The following is a 20,414-nucleotide window of genomic DNA, read 5'->3' as shown; positions in this document are numbered from 1 at the left end:
AATGCCATTCACCTGTAGGCTTACCTATAAAAGATCTACATGCCAGTGTTATTTTGACACTGCATTTCCATCTAGTCACCAGAGAAGTCTTGCGTAAGCAGGGCAGGCATTAATGTTCATTTGCATTGAAAATCTGAAGTGCATTTGTTCAAGGGACTAAGCCAAGACTTTACAGAACTCGAATGAGGAGTTATCTGTCTATGGTTATGGTATTTCCTTTACATTTCAAGCATCTGTTCCTTGGCTCCTTTGCCTTCCTTCCACCTTCATATTTCTTAAACATATTCTGAGTCATGCTGACCCCGTGGCTCTGCTGTCCACAGCCTCTCCGTGAGGCTGTCAGGTTTGGGCACAGCTCAGGGCTGAGTCTTTGAGGATGGTGATTGAGGTAATGTTGCCGTTGGTAACCGTGGCCCCAGTGTCAGCCGTGTGAAGGAGCCTGAGTGGGTGTCACCAGGTGCTCCGGCAGATAAATGCATTCACTTAGCAGCGCATTAGCCACACAGGGCATGTAACATTGTTTTGGTTAATTTCATTTGATTTCTCCTCTGCGTTCGTTTTTCAAAATGTGCAATGAATGCTCCCCGTAACCTTTTCACTTGCAATATTTTTGCACATGCCAGGAGTGCAGAGTGGCGGGATGGTTAGCACATAATCTCTTCTGCTTGTTCCCACAGTGATAGTTAATTACGTAATTTATCATGACAGATACAAGTTGTACAAAGAAATGGGGCAACTTGCCACATGCTTTTCGACATACAGGAAACTGAAGCACTTAGAGTAAACCCACGCAAACACAGAGACATGTGGAATCCACACAGGAGAGTAAATAGAAGAAGTTAAAGCCTATCAACATATTCATTCTCTTGGTCCTAATGGATTGCACTGTATATCATTGTAAATACTTCAGTGTGTTAACACATTTTACCAAAGACCTTTTCTCAGCAACAAGCCCTATCTACTCTCATCTAACAGTCAAGGGAAACAAATGTCAGTCCGAGTAGTTCCGACACAGAGAGACAGCGCGGACTGGAGTCTAGTCAAACTATGTGAGCATAATTATAGCGTTGCAGGGATGTGGCAGGACAGCAGTGTTCTAGACATCACCATTTCCTCCCCATCCATCACACTCAGCCAGGCGAAACCGCCTCGACGCCCCACTAAATAATCATTCCCATGCCGATTGGCCCGACAGCAACTCTCATTCAATAACCCAGCTGATCACGAGTGATATTCGCAATCATGTCCGCGGACCCTGCATATTTTCCACTTCTGAGCCAGCGCCACGTGGGACACGGGTTGCGCGCTCTGATCAAATATTCTAAAAACGCAAGAGCGTGTGTCCCTGAGCAGTCATAGCAGATAGAGTTAGTCCCAAACCAACTGTTGCCTCAAATGACATGTCCATTGACTTGAGCAAACAAGCCCAAAGGTTGAAATGCAAATTAGCTCATTAAGTCAGGGCGATTTGAAACTGCCTTTTGAAAAGTAGAACTCTAGTGATTACTATGAGAGGAGAGTTTTGCCAAAAAAAAAAGTAAATGGCATCTGTCCACAAGGGCAAAAAGTTTTGAATCCCCATGTTGGCTTTTCATGTGCTGTCATAAAACAATGTCCTTCTGAGACCTTGGCTTTTACAAATATGAATAAATGATAATGAATATGAAATCAATTGTGCATCTGTCTCTGCAAAAATCTTTTCTTTCTGCCCTAGCGGCCCATGTTCTTAACAGTGACCAGTAAATCACCAACACAGAGCAATCAATCATCAAGCTCTGTTCATTCTTTTATAATGCAGAGAACAAATGTCCTCAAAAAGGTCTGCCTACATGCATGCACCACTCTGCTGCTGTCTTTGCGTCGCTCTATCTTCACTCAAAGCATACACCTAAACTCTTACCGTGATTTATTCAAGCTTAATTAATAGCAAAAAGGATTATACCGGGGCACTTTTTCCTCCGTTAGTGCGTGCTTGGCCGTGTTGCGGTGAATAACAAATAGGCTCATTATTGAAACGTCCATCCTGCGCCCGTGCCATGAAAAGTAATGTGTCTGTGGCCCCCGCCCACATGTTTGAGCCCTGCTGTGATAGATGAACACCGACGGTGGAGATGAGAGTGCTCAACAGTGTGGACCAGTCAGCCCTCTTCACTTCAGTCCCAGGAGGATAGGGGCTTGTACAACACACAGCTCAATGCAAATGGCTGCTCTTATTTCCGGTGTTTCTCCCTGTGAAAAAAAAAAAAAAAAAAGCAATAAAATAAAAACAAAATCCATTCCAGTCGAGTTTTAAGTGATTACTAAATTATTATTTTTACCAACATGTTTTCCTAATCGTCCCATGTGTGTGGGAAATCTCGATGTTTGTAGGTGTCTAAATCCTGATCCGAAGAGGACTTCCAGTCTCAGTGCATAAGCTGAGGATCACACTGCAGCCTCTATAGATCGTTCTGATAGACGCGTACACATTCAGGCCTTGTGTGAATTGACAGAGGTTGAGTGATGGGCTAGCGGTTGTCAGACACTATCCCTGTTAATGCCGAGTCAAGGCCAAGCCAATCTAATCTAATCCACTGCTTGTAGTGCTTGCTTCAATCACTCCATGGCATTGTCACTGTGTTGTTACAAAAAAAAAGAGAATATCCTGATTGTTGTTGGCAGGAATGTTGTAAAGGAGAAGTACATTTAAAAGAAAAAAAACACAATAATTTGGCTAGAATTTTGAAGAAAAAAAGAAAATTCAAACCATACCAAACCACTGTCCTCTAAAAAAATGGTGGTCCGTCCAGCAATAGAAAATCGAGCCAATATAATAAGCAAATCCTGGAACAATAGGTCTTCTACAAACAAATACAAGCGTGTGTCTCCACGCCGATATCGCCGCTGTCTCTACAAACATGTTCTTCAATACATATGATTCATGTGTTAGTTTAGCCTTTAATGGTTTAAAAGTCTGCACTGTGGAGGGAATCATAAATCAAACTCCATACTTGCACTGTATTCCAAATATCAAAAATGTGTTCAAAGTAAACAAGCATAAATGCGCCTTACATAAGAGAGTAGCTCATTACATCCCTGAAGGATATTCTTAGATGCTAAAGCAGTGCATAACAAGTGTAAGGTCTCTGTTCCGGTGTGTGAATCATGACTGTGAAAGGGGCTCCTCTCTGCTCTTTTGTGCTGCGGAGACACTCATCTATAGAAGGATTCCATATTATCCTGACAGAAATCAGGTCCTGTCCTGTCCCCCCTGTATAGAGCACTCCTGAGAGCTCATTCCCCCCCCTTGTCATTGTCCGCACATGTAACATTCATGTTTGGAGAGGCGCGCCCTGTCAGCGTATTGATCCCGCCGCCTTTTTGTCCACCTTCGCTCTCCCCGTTCCCCTTGATGCTGCCGGCTCCACGGTCCCACATTGTGTCCACGTGAGAGCAGCCCTGTGTTATTTTAGCCAGTGAGGATAATGGCAGGAGATCAATGTGATGAATGGCCTTTATGAGGGCTCTCCATCGATGGCTTGATGGCACTGAGCGGAGGCTGAGGGGACCACGGCGCTGGCTGCATATTCCAGTGTATTTTTATTTGATCCATCAGCCCGGCTCTATATCTCTTGGCTCTGTGAACTGCAGCCAGTCATTAATGCAAACATTAGGCACTCTGTGAATCTATAGTTCCATCTAAGGCACTGATGTCCATAAAACAGAGAGGCCCTAATGACACACAATGGCCACACTTTGACAAAGAGTAAGAGGGGGGAGAGGAGCTCATGCTAATGGGTATAAGTAAAGCTATTAGAGTGCGGCCATAAGGTAAGTATGGTCTGTATTATGTGGTTTTAATAGGTTATTCATTTTGGGCTTCTATAATGGGCGGATATATACTGTAGTTCTAAAGGTTGCGTTGCCGCAGTGTTTCATTTGTGTGATGCAGAACATACAGTCAATCTTCTTCTTTTGCAAATGCCCTTCTTCAGCTCCCAATAAATTCACGCTGAGATGACAGCACTGTCTTCACCTTGATACATAACCGGGCAGATACATAATCCATAGAGCCTAAATGAATTGGCTCTTGTCGAAGTCCTGTTTTTTTATGTAGTCCTTGAAGATGGGATTGGCGCCGTGACCAGAGGATTCCATTATCAGAGAGGTGACAGGCCATGATGCCTTCATTTACGCCCTCTCTTCTTGGTCACGCCTGCCACGGTGTTTTGAACTAGGTGTGATTGAATATACTGTACCTCAGAGATACCGGAAAGAAAGCCATGAATGGTAATGAGAGAAAGGTTTCTGTTGTCCATGTCAAAGTAAGATGTAGATGAAGTTGTAGATATAGGATAAAGTAATGCAGAAGATGATGATGTTTCAGTAGCCTTGTCTTATGTGCACATTAAGTAAATGTGTTTTCAAATTGGTGGCATCAATAGTTGATTTGATGTTGAATTCTGTTTTATGATCATTTTTGCTTATTTGCATGCCCTTTCACTGACAGTGCTGATAAAAAGAGATCATCATTCTGACAAGTTTGACTTCCTATCGAAAAACAAAATTATAAAGCGTACTTTGATAGAGCTGCGGCTAGACAAAGTAACAGAAAAGATTAGTCTTGTTGCCTAAAACATTCAATATTCAGATAATAGCCTTCAAACCGACATGTGGTCAGTAAAGCAGGAAATTATAAACAGCGAGATGCCAGCCTCAGACAGATAGCAGCAGCAGATGAATTCGGAAAGCCGAACAAATCAAAATGGAAGATTCCTCCGCCGATGCCGCCGATCTGCGCAAAGTAACTTCAGCACCTGGCTTGTGTTTGACCCTTCAACAGCGCGAGACGTCTTCTGAAAAGTCCAAAATCCATTATCACACGAGCCGATGAATCTCTGGACAGATTTTTGTCTTCTTTTTTATTTTTTTTTACAGCGGGCATCAGGAGAAACGCCTCGGGCCAGTGCACGGCGTGAAAGATGGCGGTCATTTGACGAGAACGCCGGGCAGCGAGGACCCCCCTCCTATAGATCCGAGCGCCGGAGCTTAGGGCTGGCTTGTATTAATGAACAGGCAGCGCTGAAAGGGACAGGCCGCTGTAATGCTGATGAATGGTCATTATGGAGGAGAGACGGGGGAAGGGGGGTGTTGGAGGGGGGGGCTCATAGGGAGCTTTAATTTGCACCTCAGATTTCTGTAAACTCGTTCATCACGTCGCCGCGATCCCTGCCCCCCCTTGGGCCTTCCTCTTTTTTTTTTTTAACTTCCAGCATGGACTCCCTCGCTCTCCGACTAAATGGCTTGTTTTCGTCCAACTTTTACAATGCAAAGAATCATTCCTGTTTCGTAGCACTTTTTTTCCTCCGATGCATGGTGGCGGGGTTGTTCGGACTGTTGGCAGTGTGTTTTATCCTATGGATTGATTATTCAGGATGTCTTTGTCTAAGAAGGGCCATGCTTTAGATTACAACTCCTGAAAGCAACGGCAAAAGGATGAATTTATTTCTCTGCTAAATTTGTACCTTGCCTGAATAAATAGCTCTGGATTTGACTGTATCTAAAGTATAGTAGAAGTCGACCGATAGAGGTTTTTCTAAGGCCGATTTTTTGGGGGATTCTTATTGGCCGATGCATATTTTGACAGATTCTTTTGATTGATTGTTTTTCAAATGTCTGGTCTATAATCCTGTAAAAACATAAATACTAGATATCTGCTAGATATCTCCATTTTGCACAGCGATCAAAAATACAATTGTGGAGGTTAAAGACTTTCTTTAAAGGAATAGGCCACCGTTTTTACATACCGAGATATGTTCTTACCTTAGCTTTGACGAGTTCTATAGGACCTGTCTTGTCTTCCGCCGTGCCTTCTATCACGTAAACACAGCGCAGACGGCGTTAGCATTTAGTCTCTCCCTAAATCTCCACTATAGCTCCAAAACAGGTCAAGATAGAAGCTACGAAGCTCTTCCACGTTTATACCAGGAGTAGTTTGGCATCCGCACAGTAAAGTGAAGATTACTGCGCAGTAAAGTGAAGATTACTGCGCGGATTTCGAACTACTCCTGGTATTATTATGCCTTACATTATAGTTCCCCCTTTTATCCGCTTAGAAAATCCACATTGTTTAATTTTGTGTAATTATACTTTGTAGTGGAACACTTCACGTAACCATATTTAAATAGGGAAAACGTGGAAGAGCTTGGTAGCTTCTATCTTGACCAGTTTTGGAGCTATAGAGGAGAGGGGGAGAGGCTAAATGCTATCGCCTTCTGCGCTGTGTTTACGTGATAGAAGGCACGGGGGAAGACCAGACAGGTCCTAAAGAACTCATCAAAGCTAAGGTAAGAACATATCTCAGTATGTAAAAACGGTGGCCTATTCCTTTAAGGCCCTGACTTCGCTCTTTTCAATGCAAAAAGTCTATCACTTTCGGTCCCGGAGATATTGGAAGATATCTTTTACCGGCACTAGATCGGCCGATAGCTGATGCTGTAAAATCCCCATATTTTGGCCCGATATATCGGCCAGTCGATATATCGGTCAACCTCTAGTATGACTGTATGCCCTTACATTTTGACCAGCTAGATATATGTCTTTTCAGTGATATGTTCCCTCTTCAATTCACAGTCAGCCAAAAGTTAATGGCACATTTTCATCACGTTTTTTTTATTTTTTTCTTGAGTTATTACCCCGGGGTGGTTTTCCGAAGCCTATCCAGCATACTTTCTGGGTCACACCTGCCAGTGAAGGCCGCCACTGTATCTCTGCTCTGTCTGCATGCTAATGTACTCTCTACTTCTGGCTACCACACGCACTAGCAGCAATCCTGTCGCTCTAATTGTTATTCAGCAGCCTATAATCTTGAATTTGTCACACACCTTATTTTCATATACTCAGCGCCCGTTCTCCTCGGCAACATCCAATGTAATTACTAGGTTTGCCCTTAAACAGTGGCGCGCACAAGCTACAGCTGTGAGCGCAAAAGCAAGTGATATGTTTTTCCTTTCCAAGAAATTGTTTATGGTGCAAAAAAGGAAAAAAAAAAACAGAAAAAAGATGGACAATCGTATTCTCTGTGGATGCATAAGCTCCAAAGCCTGGCCGCTGAATTCTTTGTATTAATCCAGGAAGTCGACTAGAATGCGTCGCCTTGGGGAGATTGTTAATAAGTGTCCAAATTCTCAGCAGCTTAACTCATATTAGCATGCGTTATCTGTAATTCCAAATTGTAATAGCAGAATGCAGTGATTTACAAATGTCACAGAGCCTTGTTTTGTTCATGCGATATCAGTCATTGTAACAGGGATGTTGTACCATTCTATCTGTGGAAGGTAAAAAAAAAAAAAAACAGTATTTGTCTGCGTAAGTGAGTGAATTTAATTCAAAGGACGCGCCGATCGATGACAGCTGCTCAGGTGGTGCTGTGTTTGAAGGCTGGTTGTCTCAATTCCAGCTGCAACCAGTGCCACATGACAATAGTAAGAATGTGGGTACTTGAGAAAGTGATTGGTGGTGGTCCGAGAGGCAGCTGGAAATTGGCTGGCAGCCACATTTCCACCTGTCAGCTCCCGGGCATTTATGGCTAGAGTAGCAGCTTACAAAGTGGTTGAGGTGTTACTGCATCATCCTTCTCTTGCACCTTGTCACTTCTTGCTTTCATCCTCATCATTGACTTTGCTTTAACCACGGTGGCCAGGCTACTCCAATGGATGATATGAAATCACAGTTCGAATGGTCACAACTAGCAAAGTGCTAAGACTGCAGCGGTGCAATGTTTTCATCTATGTTTTGTTCTGATTCCAACTTTCTCACTCTGCCCTTTCTTCTTTATTTCTAGTGGGAGGAGGTGAGTGGATACGATGAGAACCTCAACACCATCCGGACGTACCAGGTGTGTAACGTCTTCGAGCCCAGCCAAAACAACTGGCTCCTCACCACTTTCATCGACCGGCGCGGAGCACAGCGCATCTACGTAGAGATCCGATTCACAGTACGGGACTGTAGCTCCATCCCTAACGTCCCAGGGTCCTGCAAGGAGACCTTTAACCTTTACTACTATGAGACGGACGCTGTAATAGCCACCAAAGGAACTGCTTTCTGGATGGAGGCTCCTTACCTGAAAGTGGATACGATAGCCGCGGACGAGAGCTTCTCACAGGTGGACTTTGGCGGACGGCTTATGAAGGTCAACTCCGAGGTGCGAAGCTTCGGACCATTATCAAAAAACGGCTTTTATTTAGCTTTCCAGGACTACGGCGCTTGCATGTCGCTCCTGTCCGTCCGGGTTTTTTACAAGAAGTGCCCGAGTGTGGTCCAAAACTTTGCGATTTTCCCCGAGACGATGACAGGGGCTGAGAGCACTTCGCTGGTCATCGCAAGAGGGATGTGCATAGCCAATTCGGAAGAAGTGGATGTTCCTATAAAGCTGTACTGTAATGGAGATGGAGAGTGGATGGTTCCTATTGGGAGCTGCACGTGCAAAGCTGGGTTTGAGCCTGACAATGGGAACGTATGCCGTGGTGAGTAAAAAAAAGCTGCATGGATAATCTTACTAATTTAGATTAACTCTCTCAAGTCTCCTTCCAGCACAATTGTCTGCGCCTACATTTCTTTTTTGTAAGTTTTGCTTTGGCGCTTCTGCACTGGTCAAAGGGAGAAAGACCACCCTCTGTAGGTCTTTAGCATAACTGCATTTTATAATACCTTCAAACATAGGGATCTTTTCTGAACATTTTAATATTTTAAGTTAATATCAAGGCTAGATGTAGTAGTAGGCTAGAAGCAGTTGTAAATGTTATGTTCATTATATATTTGACCTTTAAAACCGTCATCAAATCTATCATCTGCTGTTCTTTTTTTTTTTTTTTTTTTAAACAAAGTGCACCTATATATAACATCATACTTAGATCTCACAGTTACAGTACAGACCGAAAGACAATGTGCTTTCTCTTTCAAAGGAAAATGGGAGAACGGATGTTTTCTATTGAAAGCTGCCACAACCAAAGTCTTAAGTGCTCCCTGTGTCAGTTCTTAGCACTCTTTGCTTTTCTATTACGCTCTTTTATATTGACGCGCTGCTCACATTACAAAAAGCATCACTTCAGTGTAGACCAGCGACATGAATTAGTTTTATTTCGGGCGTGCATACTGTGTAACAAGGCATCTGCATACCTTGGATCACAGCTTTTCTGCGCCATTTGAGGGGCTGATCCGATTGTGGTTCTTGCTTCTCTTTTTTTTTTTTTTGCGCGACAAGCACATCTCGCTTGATCACATCCACCTCCAGCTCACTACAAAGGCGCATTAGCATTGATTCTTAATCTGTAGCGAGCGTCTGCCGTCTGTGCAGCCAGCTTTGCAGATGGTTAGAGGTTTGATGATGCTCGGTGTGGTGCATGGGGGGCTAGTTTTTAAAGATTATAGTACACCTCAGAAACAATACGAAAACCCCCAAATCCAAGATTGGTTGGAAGAAAAGTTTGTGGTATGGTTTATTTAAAAAGGGATGCTTATTTTGAGCTTGCCCATGTCTCACTAAGAAAGTGAACAAACAAAATCATTATATGGTCTATATCCTGCAGTGCCACTTTTCTAAAACCTGTATTCACATGTTTCACACTGTGCACATATTGTTCAGAATGTGGACCCGTTTTACGGAGCATAGCCGTCTGGCCTGGGTTATTCTTGGTCACCTTCTCTCACGCCCGTCTGTCCTCTATCGCACCTTTCCATCCTTCACGCACACAAAGCCAAAGACCGCCCAAGGTTACGCTGATAATATGGTTGACTCGCGGGCTTTTTGCATGGGTGCTACGCTGGCCGGGCCGCCTTCAGAGCTTTGGATGCAGAAATGTGTGGCGCTCCGATAAGATTGACTGACGCTGATCAATAAACAGATATAAGAGAGGCACCAATCTGACTGCTCTACTGTATACCCTTCTCAGGCTCTGTCTGAGAGGCACAGCCCACCCTCACCCAAACCACGGCTAATGGAAATACTTTAAGGTGCGAGTTAATGTGTTCAACGCGATGTTTTCAAGTGCTTATTTCATTTCATTCTAATGTTGATAATATTCACAGGTCATTTAATTTCACATTACCATCTCTGTATGGCTGTTTCCCTTGCATGGTTAATTAAGTCAAGACAAGACAAGAACACGAACCTTTCTGAGTCATACTTGGCATACAGAAATTCAATTATTTATGATGTTGTTTGTTTAATTCAGTGCAATTTCATACAGCTTCTGTCATGAACATGTATCACTTTTTATATAAACATACGTAAGTAAAATATATGAATGGACTTTCACCTCTATTTATATATCAACTAATTGATACAAACACTCTTTTTAGCGCATGTTGTTGCAAGTTTACATTTACATTTAAGCCATGCTATGGTGTTTTTTGGGGGGGGTAATGTTGTCAAACCTTAATTAAGAAGGTTCTTTAAATGGATACTTGACGGATCTATAAAACCACTAGCTCTAGAAGTCAGTTTCCTCTCCGTATACAGTGAGGGCCACTCCCATTAGAGCAATTTCTTTCCTTAAGTACACAGTCTCAGACCATTATCAATTATTTAAACATGGGAAGTTCGCTCTCTTTTACTTGCAGATGGTGAGTGTGTGCAGCCAATGAATTGTAAGTCAATGCCTTGACCAACAAGTAACTGGCCCGTTCGCAAAATTCCCTTCATACGTCTAGATATAGACGGCCTCGTTGAAGGGAACAAAGCAGCTTTGGGAAGCACAATTTTTCTCTCTTTTTAGCCGTTATCTGGCATAATATAAATTATTTATCACACACCAATAAAGTCAAGTCTAAATAGGGCCCATATGGATGTTTTTTTCCACAGTAGAAGATAAAAAACAGCAGTCGTAGCTCACATTAGCATGTAGCATGATGCTGACATGAAGCATCATGTTCGAATTCTCTGTTAATTTTATAACTATGGGCTGTTGAACTACTTTGCTCATCTCCATGCCTTTGTATCTTTATTGGGTAGAAAACCATATTCATAACTCAGCATTTGTTAAAGTAGTATTGGAGTTATAGTGTGTTCCAGGCAAGCGTTCCATGGCATTTTTCAAGTTTCGTCTTTGTTTTCCCCCTCAACTGCTTCAAACATAACCATATATGGGTAATTCCAGAGATGCCATCTGTATCTACAGAAATTTTAGGGATATAAAGAGAACTTGCTCAATGACTGTTTGTGTTGAACTCATAGTTGAAATCGTTCATTGACTCGATGACTGAATTAAAATAATGTTTTATTTGTACATGGAGCAGCATGAGAGTAAAACCATATCCATTTAAAACTACAATGAATATCTCCAGTGTCAGACTTCTGCATAACCATAGGGATTAAATAGAATGGCACTTCCTGAAGCCTATTGGGCATCAAATGCGTTATTTAGACATTACCATAATACCACTGCATACTTCTATTATTTTTGCATTGACAAAAGTCCGTCCGACTCGTTCCACAGACACAGCGCGCGCCTATAATGACTCTCACTTTATGCGGTCTTTAAAATGACGAGCTAGTATAAGCCATTGTCTGTCTATTAATTATAATGGCTTGTTAATCTTTATGGAGAGTTTTTCATAGACGCTGATTTAATTGTATTGCCCTATAGTTATTGAAAAGTTAAGTTAATTGGATGTATGAGAGCGATTCCATGGCGCCCTCAGTGCATAGAGACGCATGTGTATTTGAGCCACTACAGCCTGATTGCACTCCTCCAATCAATACGTCTCTAATTAATCTCCGAGCGACTGGCGTGTGCTTCTTGCCGTTCTAATCAGCTGTGACACAACATATCGGGCCTTCTACAGCCAAGATGCTCCCGAAACAAGCCTCCGGAAAGGAATGCACCGCTTATGATGACCAGATTTCATATAAATGTGAGCCTTTCAGTCTTTGAGCGACTCTTTCAAAAAGCAAACTGGCCCCAAAGATCCGGCTCCCATAAAAGAGCCGTGATTCCCGTCCCTTCCATTTGATTATCCCTCTATCTCGGGATGCTCTCTCCCTCTCCCCTATGGCTATGTAAGCAGCCCGCTAAATATTTTATTACCTTGCTGTTAAATGGAGCGTAGACAATTCCAAATAGCTACCCCGCCACCTCCGCCAGTGCGAAGACTCGTATCGCGCTTGCCCTTCTCAGCTAATAAAACAGTGATTTGGTGACTTTGCTGAAGTCGTCATGCACTCCCAATGTTCCCGTCTCCCGCTGAGTGATTTATGCAATCACCTTGGTTACTTGAGCTTTTCTTCGAGCTACGTTTTTATTTTCGCTATTATTGTCATGGATCATTTTAATGTGCCTTACGAGTCAATAAACGCCCCGCCAAGCTAATTTTTCAGATGTTTAAAACTCAAAAGTGATTCGCAGCTAATTGCCCTGAAGTTGCCAGAACAAAGCAATGAATTTCAATACTTTTTTTTTTTTTTTTTTTTCATCATCGACTCTTTATTGTCAACTTTTCCGAGGGAGCCCTAAGGGAAACGGTTCCCTGCAGAGCGAAGTGTTTCAAAGACAAGACTTTTTAGGAACTTGGACTAAAACTTCGGCCTGTGGGCTCCAGTGACTAAAAGGGGGTCATTTACAAAGCGTTTGCTCGTGTGCAAAAACGAGTAGCACGAGCAAAAGTGGATCAACGGCGCACTCATTTGCAGGTTTGTTTTTAACCCATGCAGCATTCTCGTACGTACTGTATGTACAGCATTATAGTCAGAATTTTATAATACTGTACACACGCAATATCAAGTGGTAAATAAGCCCACAAAAAGATATATTCTCTTTTCCAGCTTGCACTCGCTATTTAGCACCTTGATAAATGACCCGCTTCATGTGGTCATTGTGTGATGTATTGATAATACTGTAAATAGTTCAGTTACAGTCAGTCTTCTTCTCCTTACTGTTCCAGGGAGGTTTTTTGTTGCACTCTGCGACTTACTGTTGATGAGCTATGATGCATTGTGGCTTACAGACTCATTTCATAGTGGCCGATTAGTCAGTTCCTCTGCCTTTTTGTAAGTTAGTGTTAGTGTTGTCCGGAAGTGTCTCATACTTGACAGTTTTTTAAGAAGAACGCTCCAAATCCAAGAAATTTGAAAAGACAATAGATTTTGGCACACTTTGTTGGGGGTCCTTTAAAAGACTTAGCACTCAAACTTCCCTTCTCCCTTTTCAGTCTCAGCCACACTTCATGGCCATACATTTACTTAAGTTGAGTATTTATGCCATTCCTCACAGTGGTCCTATAGGTTTACCCCGATATCCGGATATTCCCTCACAGCGCCGGGCTTCAGTGGGTTCTTGACGTGCTGGCACATTAATATTACAAATATTCAAATAACTTTATTTAACATTCCGCGGCTGACAGTGGCAGCGGGAGATTCACAGCCCATTGAGCAAGTGCGCTTCCCTGGGCTAAGTGCCGATTCATCACGGCCGCCTTACTGCTGTCTAATGGCGAGCATCATGGGGCCTGAGCACACACGTCTCTGGCACATGCAGCAGAAAAGTATTAGTTCCTTCATGCGTGGATTATTAAAATGTTAAATGCAGTGTTCTGGGCCCATTTGTCACAATATTAACCCTGGCCTTAAACCCAATAAACCCCGATATAGGATGCAACTGTAAAGTATCGGCGTCATTGTTCCCGAATACGCTGCTTCATTGTAGAAGTTCTATAGTGGACTAAAAACGCAACTTTTCTCAAAGCTTTCAAAGTCAAATTTTGTATGTTTGTTTGTTTTTTGTTGGATGGTTGCTTTATTTTAGGTTGCATTACCTTGAAAAAAGAATAAATAAAATGAAATGAAAATTGAACCCATGTCTTGATTGTTATGTTTCAGCAATTGCAACTAGCTTAGCCCTCGCTTAGTTTTACTGGTTCATCTTACATGATGATGTGGAATAGACAGACCATGTTACACACAGGCTCCAACTATCTGCTCCAGTCGACCCATAGGTGATCTCATACAGGGCTGGTTCCTCCGGCGACACACTGCATTTAATAAGATAACTCAGCGCTGTTTTGTCAGCTAATTTGGTGATCAATTTTGTAAATGCTTCTTTAAAGCATCTGGCGCGCAACATGCACAAAGACCCCACAGCTATTAAATCCAATTCCAGTCCATTTGGCCCTTGTCTGCTTTTCCGTTCCACACATTTTACCTCATTTGGATTGACGCGCTCATGTGTGGCCACAAACAAAATTTCTCCATCCTCCCCCAACCACAACCCTTCTGCGCACTAAGTCACCTTGACGCCCAATTAAGTAGGTATCTGACTCTTTAGATTTCAGTCCTTCCTACGCAAAGGCCGCCACGATGGGGGCCATATTGGTATGAGCGGGTTTCCATGGCGCTCGCGGAGGTTGAGGCGGTGTGCTTTGGTGAAAGAGCGTGACCCAAACAATGACCGACTGAATAGAAGTGTTGATAATGACCCCAAACACACATGCAGCCAGTCCATGCCTCTCCTAATGGTGCTGGGGAATCCGGGTAGTTTTGTTCACACAGCTTTAAAATAGCCAGCGCACACGGAGTGCTTCCAAAGCCCCATACAGAGAGCATACTCCTATTATGTGGCACTTTCTGTCCCACTCCCATTCAGGGCTTGTTTTTGTCTGCTTTCTTAACCCGCACTTTCTGTGGAGGTCATGTGTTTGGTCAGCGGGGTGTTTCGCTCCAAAAGCCTTTCATTGCGGCACAAGGAGTTCTTTGGGAGAATCTTTCGCTGCGACCCCCACATGTACTGATGGTTTCTTGTCAAATCTCTGTCATTTTGTGCTGTTGCCTGCAGAGGAAAGTACCTTGTGGTTCGTACTTTTTTCCCAATTTCACATTTCATTTTAGGATCACTCCTGAGTGGTATGAATTATAATTGACTTTAAATTGTAACTTCAGTAGGCATGGCAGTATGTGACTACAAACAAGTGTGGTGCAAACTTTCCTTCTTCATTATTATTTGAACTTTGATTCCAAAATAATAAGATAGCAACCAATCCTTTTAGCCCAGTTATTAAAGTACTTAGACTAACTGGCTCACATCCTTTCTCATATCTGTCGCTAATGTTTCCGGACCCCGCTCTTGTCCACTCCTCTGAGACACACCGGGGACGGGCCTGGACAATAGGGCCCCCATACACTCAGCAGATGGCCGGGGTTCTGCCTAATTTGGCTGCACCCCTGCGACTGATAAAACACAAAAGGCCCCTCCACACCAAGGGGGCTCCTCTTCACCCGCTCAACCCCGAGACACGACCCGCATCAATCACACCCGCTGGCCTCATGCTTTTTAATTATGATTTCACAGTTAAGGAGGAGTCAATGTCAGTAAAGTGGCCAAGTGCTGTCTTCCCATGGGACAGGCCAGCGTGGACCCCAGCCCATTTCGGGGAAATATATTGGGATTTTGCCAAATGAAAATATATTAAGATTCTTTAAAATATCTACAATCTGTTCACAGTAATGTAGATCTGCGACGCATGGACAAGCAGGATTTTTGCACACCGTCCCAACTAGAAGTGGGGTTCTGGTTATACAAGTACGCCTCGCTTCAGTGTCCCCCCCCCCCCCACCGCCCCCTTCCACTCAGCGGGACAGTAATGAGGGACACTGGAACTCTTTGGTTGGGAAAGCACAAGTAATTCTTCCTCTCCATTGCCTCCCATTTGTTGATTTAGCCCTTGCCATCAGCATCCATCTGTACGCGCACTGTTGGCCTAATATGAAACCCAGCCTTGTTTTGTGTGACAATAGCAAAACACCTGGAGGTTATCAGCGGCACTGAATGATGAATGAGCACCGGCCAAGGTTGTGTTAGCGTCTAATTAAAACTGAATAGCAATCATAAAAGCCCCTTCCAAACACTGTTAGTCGCTTCAGACGTGGGAATGAACGGATCCACAGGCAGGATGTCGGAAAATTATATTGCAACTGTAACACCGACTGTTCCTTGGTCGCACGTGCGCCAAAAGCTTTCCCTGGTGCGACTTGATGTTTTTCCTTATGGTGCGTTCCAGGCAACTGGTAACTGGTAAATTTCCCACCTCCCACTTGGAAAAATGCCTTGGAACGCCGCTCGAACTGGTTATTGCAACTTGTAAACTCGGAAAGGCTGCTACGAGTTTGTGTACGAGATGACGACAGTAACGGCGCCCCCCAGTGGTGGATCGCAGCTAATGATAAAACTGTAACAAAACCACTGCATCATTGAAGTGAACGTCACTTTTGGTCACAGCTCTCAGCATAACGTTATGTTGCATGTTTTTAATCATATCTGGTCTGGAGAAATGTTCATATAATGTTCGCATCTTATGAGCTAACTATCGTAGCATTAGCCATGTTCTTTACAGTCAAGTTTCAAGTGGGAAAGTTGCCCGGAACACACCATTAGTTTGGTTGCTCAACTGTTCTGTCCAATAAAAAGTGTCCGGCACATGGGCATGACTTTAATAAAGGTAGGTGCATAGCGGTAATGTTATACCTGACCAGTGTATGCTTTGCCAGTGTCTTACGTTCATACTGTGCAAGGCTGAAAGATCCAATATAGATACCCCTGCTGTAAAGAAAGTCACGTATTACATTAAGTCTGAAAGCCGCCATAATCTTAACAGCAGGGAGCGAGCTTTCCATTGTGTCAGTTTGTTGTTTCATCGCAGGATAACATCACAGCCAGATGTATTTGTGCACGATGGAACATACATGTACAATTAATTTGAATGTATTTATTATATCTATAAATACTATTTGTGCTTGGAACAACAAAATCAGTTAGTGGTGGCAAAGAAACAGATTGGTCTGAACAGAGAATTCCTTCAGGAACAGCATAAAAACTACTACTGCACAAATCACACAATAGGAGGCAGATTATTTGCTGTGGTGACTCTAAAATGGGAAATGCCTAATGGAACTGAACATCTCCTCGCAGATAAGCATACACAGAAACATGCGCACTTAATCTTGTAAAGACATCCATTCCACCGAGTGAACCCAGTGTGTCCAATCCCATACACTAATCACATTTCCTGCATCACATTTTAAATCCCTCCATTAACTGTCTGTTACCTTGATAATTATTTTCCACATGTTGTGGCACCATGGAAATTGTCAAACACCCAAGCAGCCACCCTTTTATAAATGATAAGCAATAAACAAAACCTAAGAAACCTTTGCTATGTCCTACCCAGTAATTAGACATATCCCTATATCCACAGTGCTATGTCATTATGTCCTAATTACAAGTTCTCACTAATGCTAAACAGCCTGTAGTTTTCAGGCGCAGACTGAAAAAACAGACAAACGGCGCCTATAAAACTCATCCCGGCGTCTCAGTGGCGAATTATCGATCGCTGCTAACTTGTCAATCATCTTGCATTATTGGACCCCCCGCTTTGCAGCTGTCTTCTGAAAGCACCCAAGGGAGCCGGGCTTTGTATGAATATTGGATCTTGAAAGTGAACTAGGGACGAGCGCATTGGCTGTCTATACGAATGCGTGAGGCGTAGTTGGGGGGTGGTGCGATAAAAAAAGGCAAATAAGCGAGAGTGATTTGATAATCCTCCCTTTGAAAAGTTGGCGCTTTGTGCTCCATTTGTTTACCAAGTTCCCACACTTGGGGCTGCGGGGCTGCTTCTTTCCTCCCATAGATGAATGAGCCAGTCGGATAGCGTTAGGGTGGTAAACATGAAGTCAAAAGTGAGGGTTTGGATCTGGTCTGACTGCATCTCTCAGACATACGTTTTACATTTGATGAATACAGAGGTGGGAGAAGTGTTAAATGCACTCCAACCTCAAAAGTAGTTGCTCACAGTAAAAATGTAATGATTTGAAAACGTAATAGTTGTTGTGCTATTGTTATGCACACTAAAACTACTGCAATATCCCCGGATACTTCCATTACTAATACCACCAAGTTAATTTGTATTAGTACTCATGCTACCACGTATGCCGGTGCTGTAAACACATTTAACTGACTTGCTTTCTTAAAGGTCCTATATCATGCAAAATCGACTTTTTGGACCTTTTAACCATGTTGTTATGCAACCCCAGAGTGTTTTTGGTTTCATTCACATTCAGTTCTTAGCAATCCTCCTGAATCCGCCCTCTCCCGGTAAACGACTGACTTGAGACACTATGACGTTTTTTATGTCATAAACTGATGGACCAGAGCGGTGAGTCAATCAAAACGTGTGTTAGCCATTTATGAAGCTGTGTTGCAAATGTCAACTCCTAATTACTGCATTGTGAAGTAATTTCACTTATTGCTGTAATAATTATATTTCTACTACCACTACATGCTCCGTAGTGGTAGAGGTACAATATATCATATAAATGCCTATAGTTCACTTTGCAATGGCTGGGATAGCGTTATACAGGTCCTTTAAAGGAAATGAAATGAAAAAATATCATAGTCTACATGTTTCTGTCTTTTAGTTTTGACTTTTTCATAATGCTCAACAAAGTGGATATTTCCCATCATCTTTGACTTAAAGTACCTGACTACACTAGAAGTACCTGGCTACGTCCACCTCCACATGAGGTACACCTATCCCACATCCCACTCGTCCCTGTAGTGTGCGAGTGGGAACATGCAGCAGGTCGAGAGCTGCCTACTGGTTTCAGCGAACGAAGGCTTTGGTTAAAAATGTGACTTCATTCCCAAATAAAACGGGCCGTTACATAACATGAGGTCTTGGCAATAAACCTTTCGCTTTTTTAAAAGATTTCTTTTGGCCCCGTAGGTTTTTTTGACAGGACAGACGAGCCTGAAAGGGGGTGAAGAGCAGGGGACACTAAGAGCAGGGAGTCCATCGCATGACCCTGAGGTGCATGGGCAAAGTTGCTTCATTTAAATGTGCGGCTGCCTATTGCCCAGAATGAACTTTTCACTGCCTCTGTCTCTATCTATTTATGACAAGGCTGATTCCAAAGCTCTAACCACAGTCATCAAAGCATCACCGGGAATATAATGTGAAATCTATCTCCAAAACATAAAAGCCAGTGCCTTAAATGTTCCACTTTTAGGCTCTATAATCCTTTATCATTTCCTCCTTTGCCTTTTTCGCTTTAGAGACTACTTAAGACTTTGCAAAGACCCAAGATTTCCTTTAGATATGACTTATTTTCACTGACAAAGGTACTTAGCAACTGCTGGGTGTGCGTTTGAATCCCCGCGCCTTTATCTTTAAAGCCTCACTATCTCCTGTGTGATAGAATGTCTCATGTGATGTTAAATGAGAACAGTTTGATGACATAACTCTTATTGAAAATTATCAGGAAAGTACTGGGTGAAATAATGTTTGCCTGTTTCATTTCAAAGCAGTTATCAACCAACTTCTCACAATTTTTTTCCTCTATTCACGAGCACTACTTGCGCCACATGCTGGAATTCTGCACATGCGATTGCAAACTTTCATGTTGAGCTGATCTGTAATTAAAGATGCGCCGGGAGATAGCTTTATGACTTGGCCTCTCACATGTCTGTATAAAGCTTGGTGCGCAGCGTAGACAAACCCCAGCCACCTCCGCTTGGTGAAAGGGCAGCGATGTTATCAGAGGAGCGGGACAGCCAGGCCATAGCACGGTGCACGGTCCTGCGCCTCTCTCACAGAATGATATCTGATTAGTCCGAGCCGGGGTCTAGCTGACAAACAAATGGATTTGCTGTGTGCGGAACCTTCTCAGGGGGATGTGGATGGAGCGCAGATACAGAGACGCTTCCTTTTGTGTCCAAGCCGGCGCAAAGCATAATAAGACCCTTTGGGGAATGAGGCAAACGCACACTGATAGGGACACAAAGGCACACATGCTCAAGCACTCCGTCAATTTCAGCGCCTCACTATCAGCCCCTCTGTCTTCCTCCCCGAATTCTCCCAAACTGACCTTTATATTGCTGATTTTTTTTTTTTATTACTGGTCGCACTCTTTGGCCCGGTTGTTATGTAGTACATCTTATCACGTCTATTTGTCGCCTGATTGCAGAGAGAAAAGCTTGGTGATGCGACCCCATATTGTAGGTTTTGGTTCAAATTCATTCCTAACTTACATTGTAATTCGTTTATAAGCCCATTTCACAATTTAGAGGGAGCAATATTGCCACAGCAATTGTAGGGCTGTGCAATTAACTGAAATGCAATAATGATTTCAATTATCATTGCTGAAACAGCATTATCAAAACCAAAGTAGACTAGACAGCAAACTAAAACATGCAGGAGCGTTGCTTGGATATCCTTGTTTTTTTCAAAAATCGAACTTGGTGCTCTTCAGTGCAGGGATCAGCAATTGACTTTAAAAAGATACAAAACTGAGGCACTCAAAGAAAAAGTGCTGGTAAAAGGCCTTTATTGCAGCATGGCCATTAGATTAAAACATTGCCTACGCGTTTCAGCCGTATAGGCTGTCGTCAGGG

The 20,414-nt window shown here is 43.0% G+C and overlaps 1 protein-coding gene across 2 annotated transcripts in view; it reads left to right on the top strand.

Annotated features, from left to right (window-relative positions):
* LOC306973181 (ephrin type-B receptor 1) overlaps positions 1–20,414 on the top strand; it is a 180,808-nt gene that overhangs the window by 71,977 nt on the left and 88,417 nt on the right. For both annotated transcript variants that reach the window (XM_079570033.1, XM_079570032.1), the window contains exon 3: positions 7,823–8,504. In XM_079570033.1, coding sequence (XP_079426159.1) covers positions 7,823–8,504 — 682 coding nt within the window. The remainder of the gene's footprint in view (positions 1–7,822; positions 8,505–20,414) is intronic.

This window comes from Gobius niger (assembly GCF_951799975.1).
Source record: "Gobius niger genome assembly, chromosome: 13".
Taxonomy (NCBI): Eukaryota; Metazoa; Chordata; class Actinopteri; order Gobiiformes; family Gobiidae; genus Gobius; species Gobius niger.
This window is presented reverse-complemented; position numbering and strand designations above follow the sequence as displayed.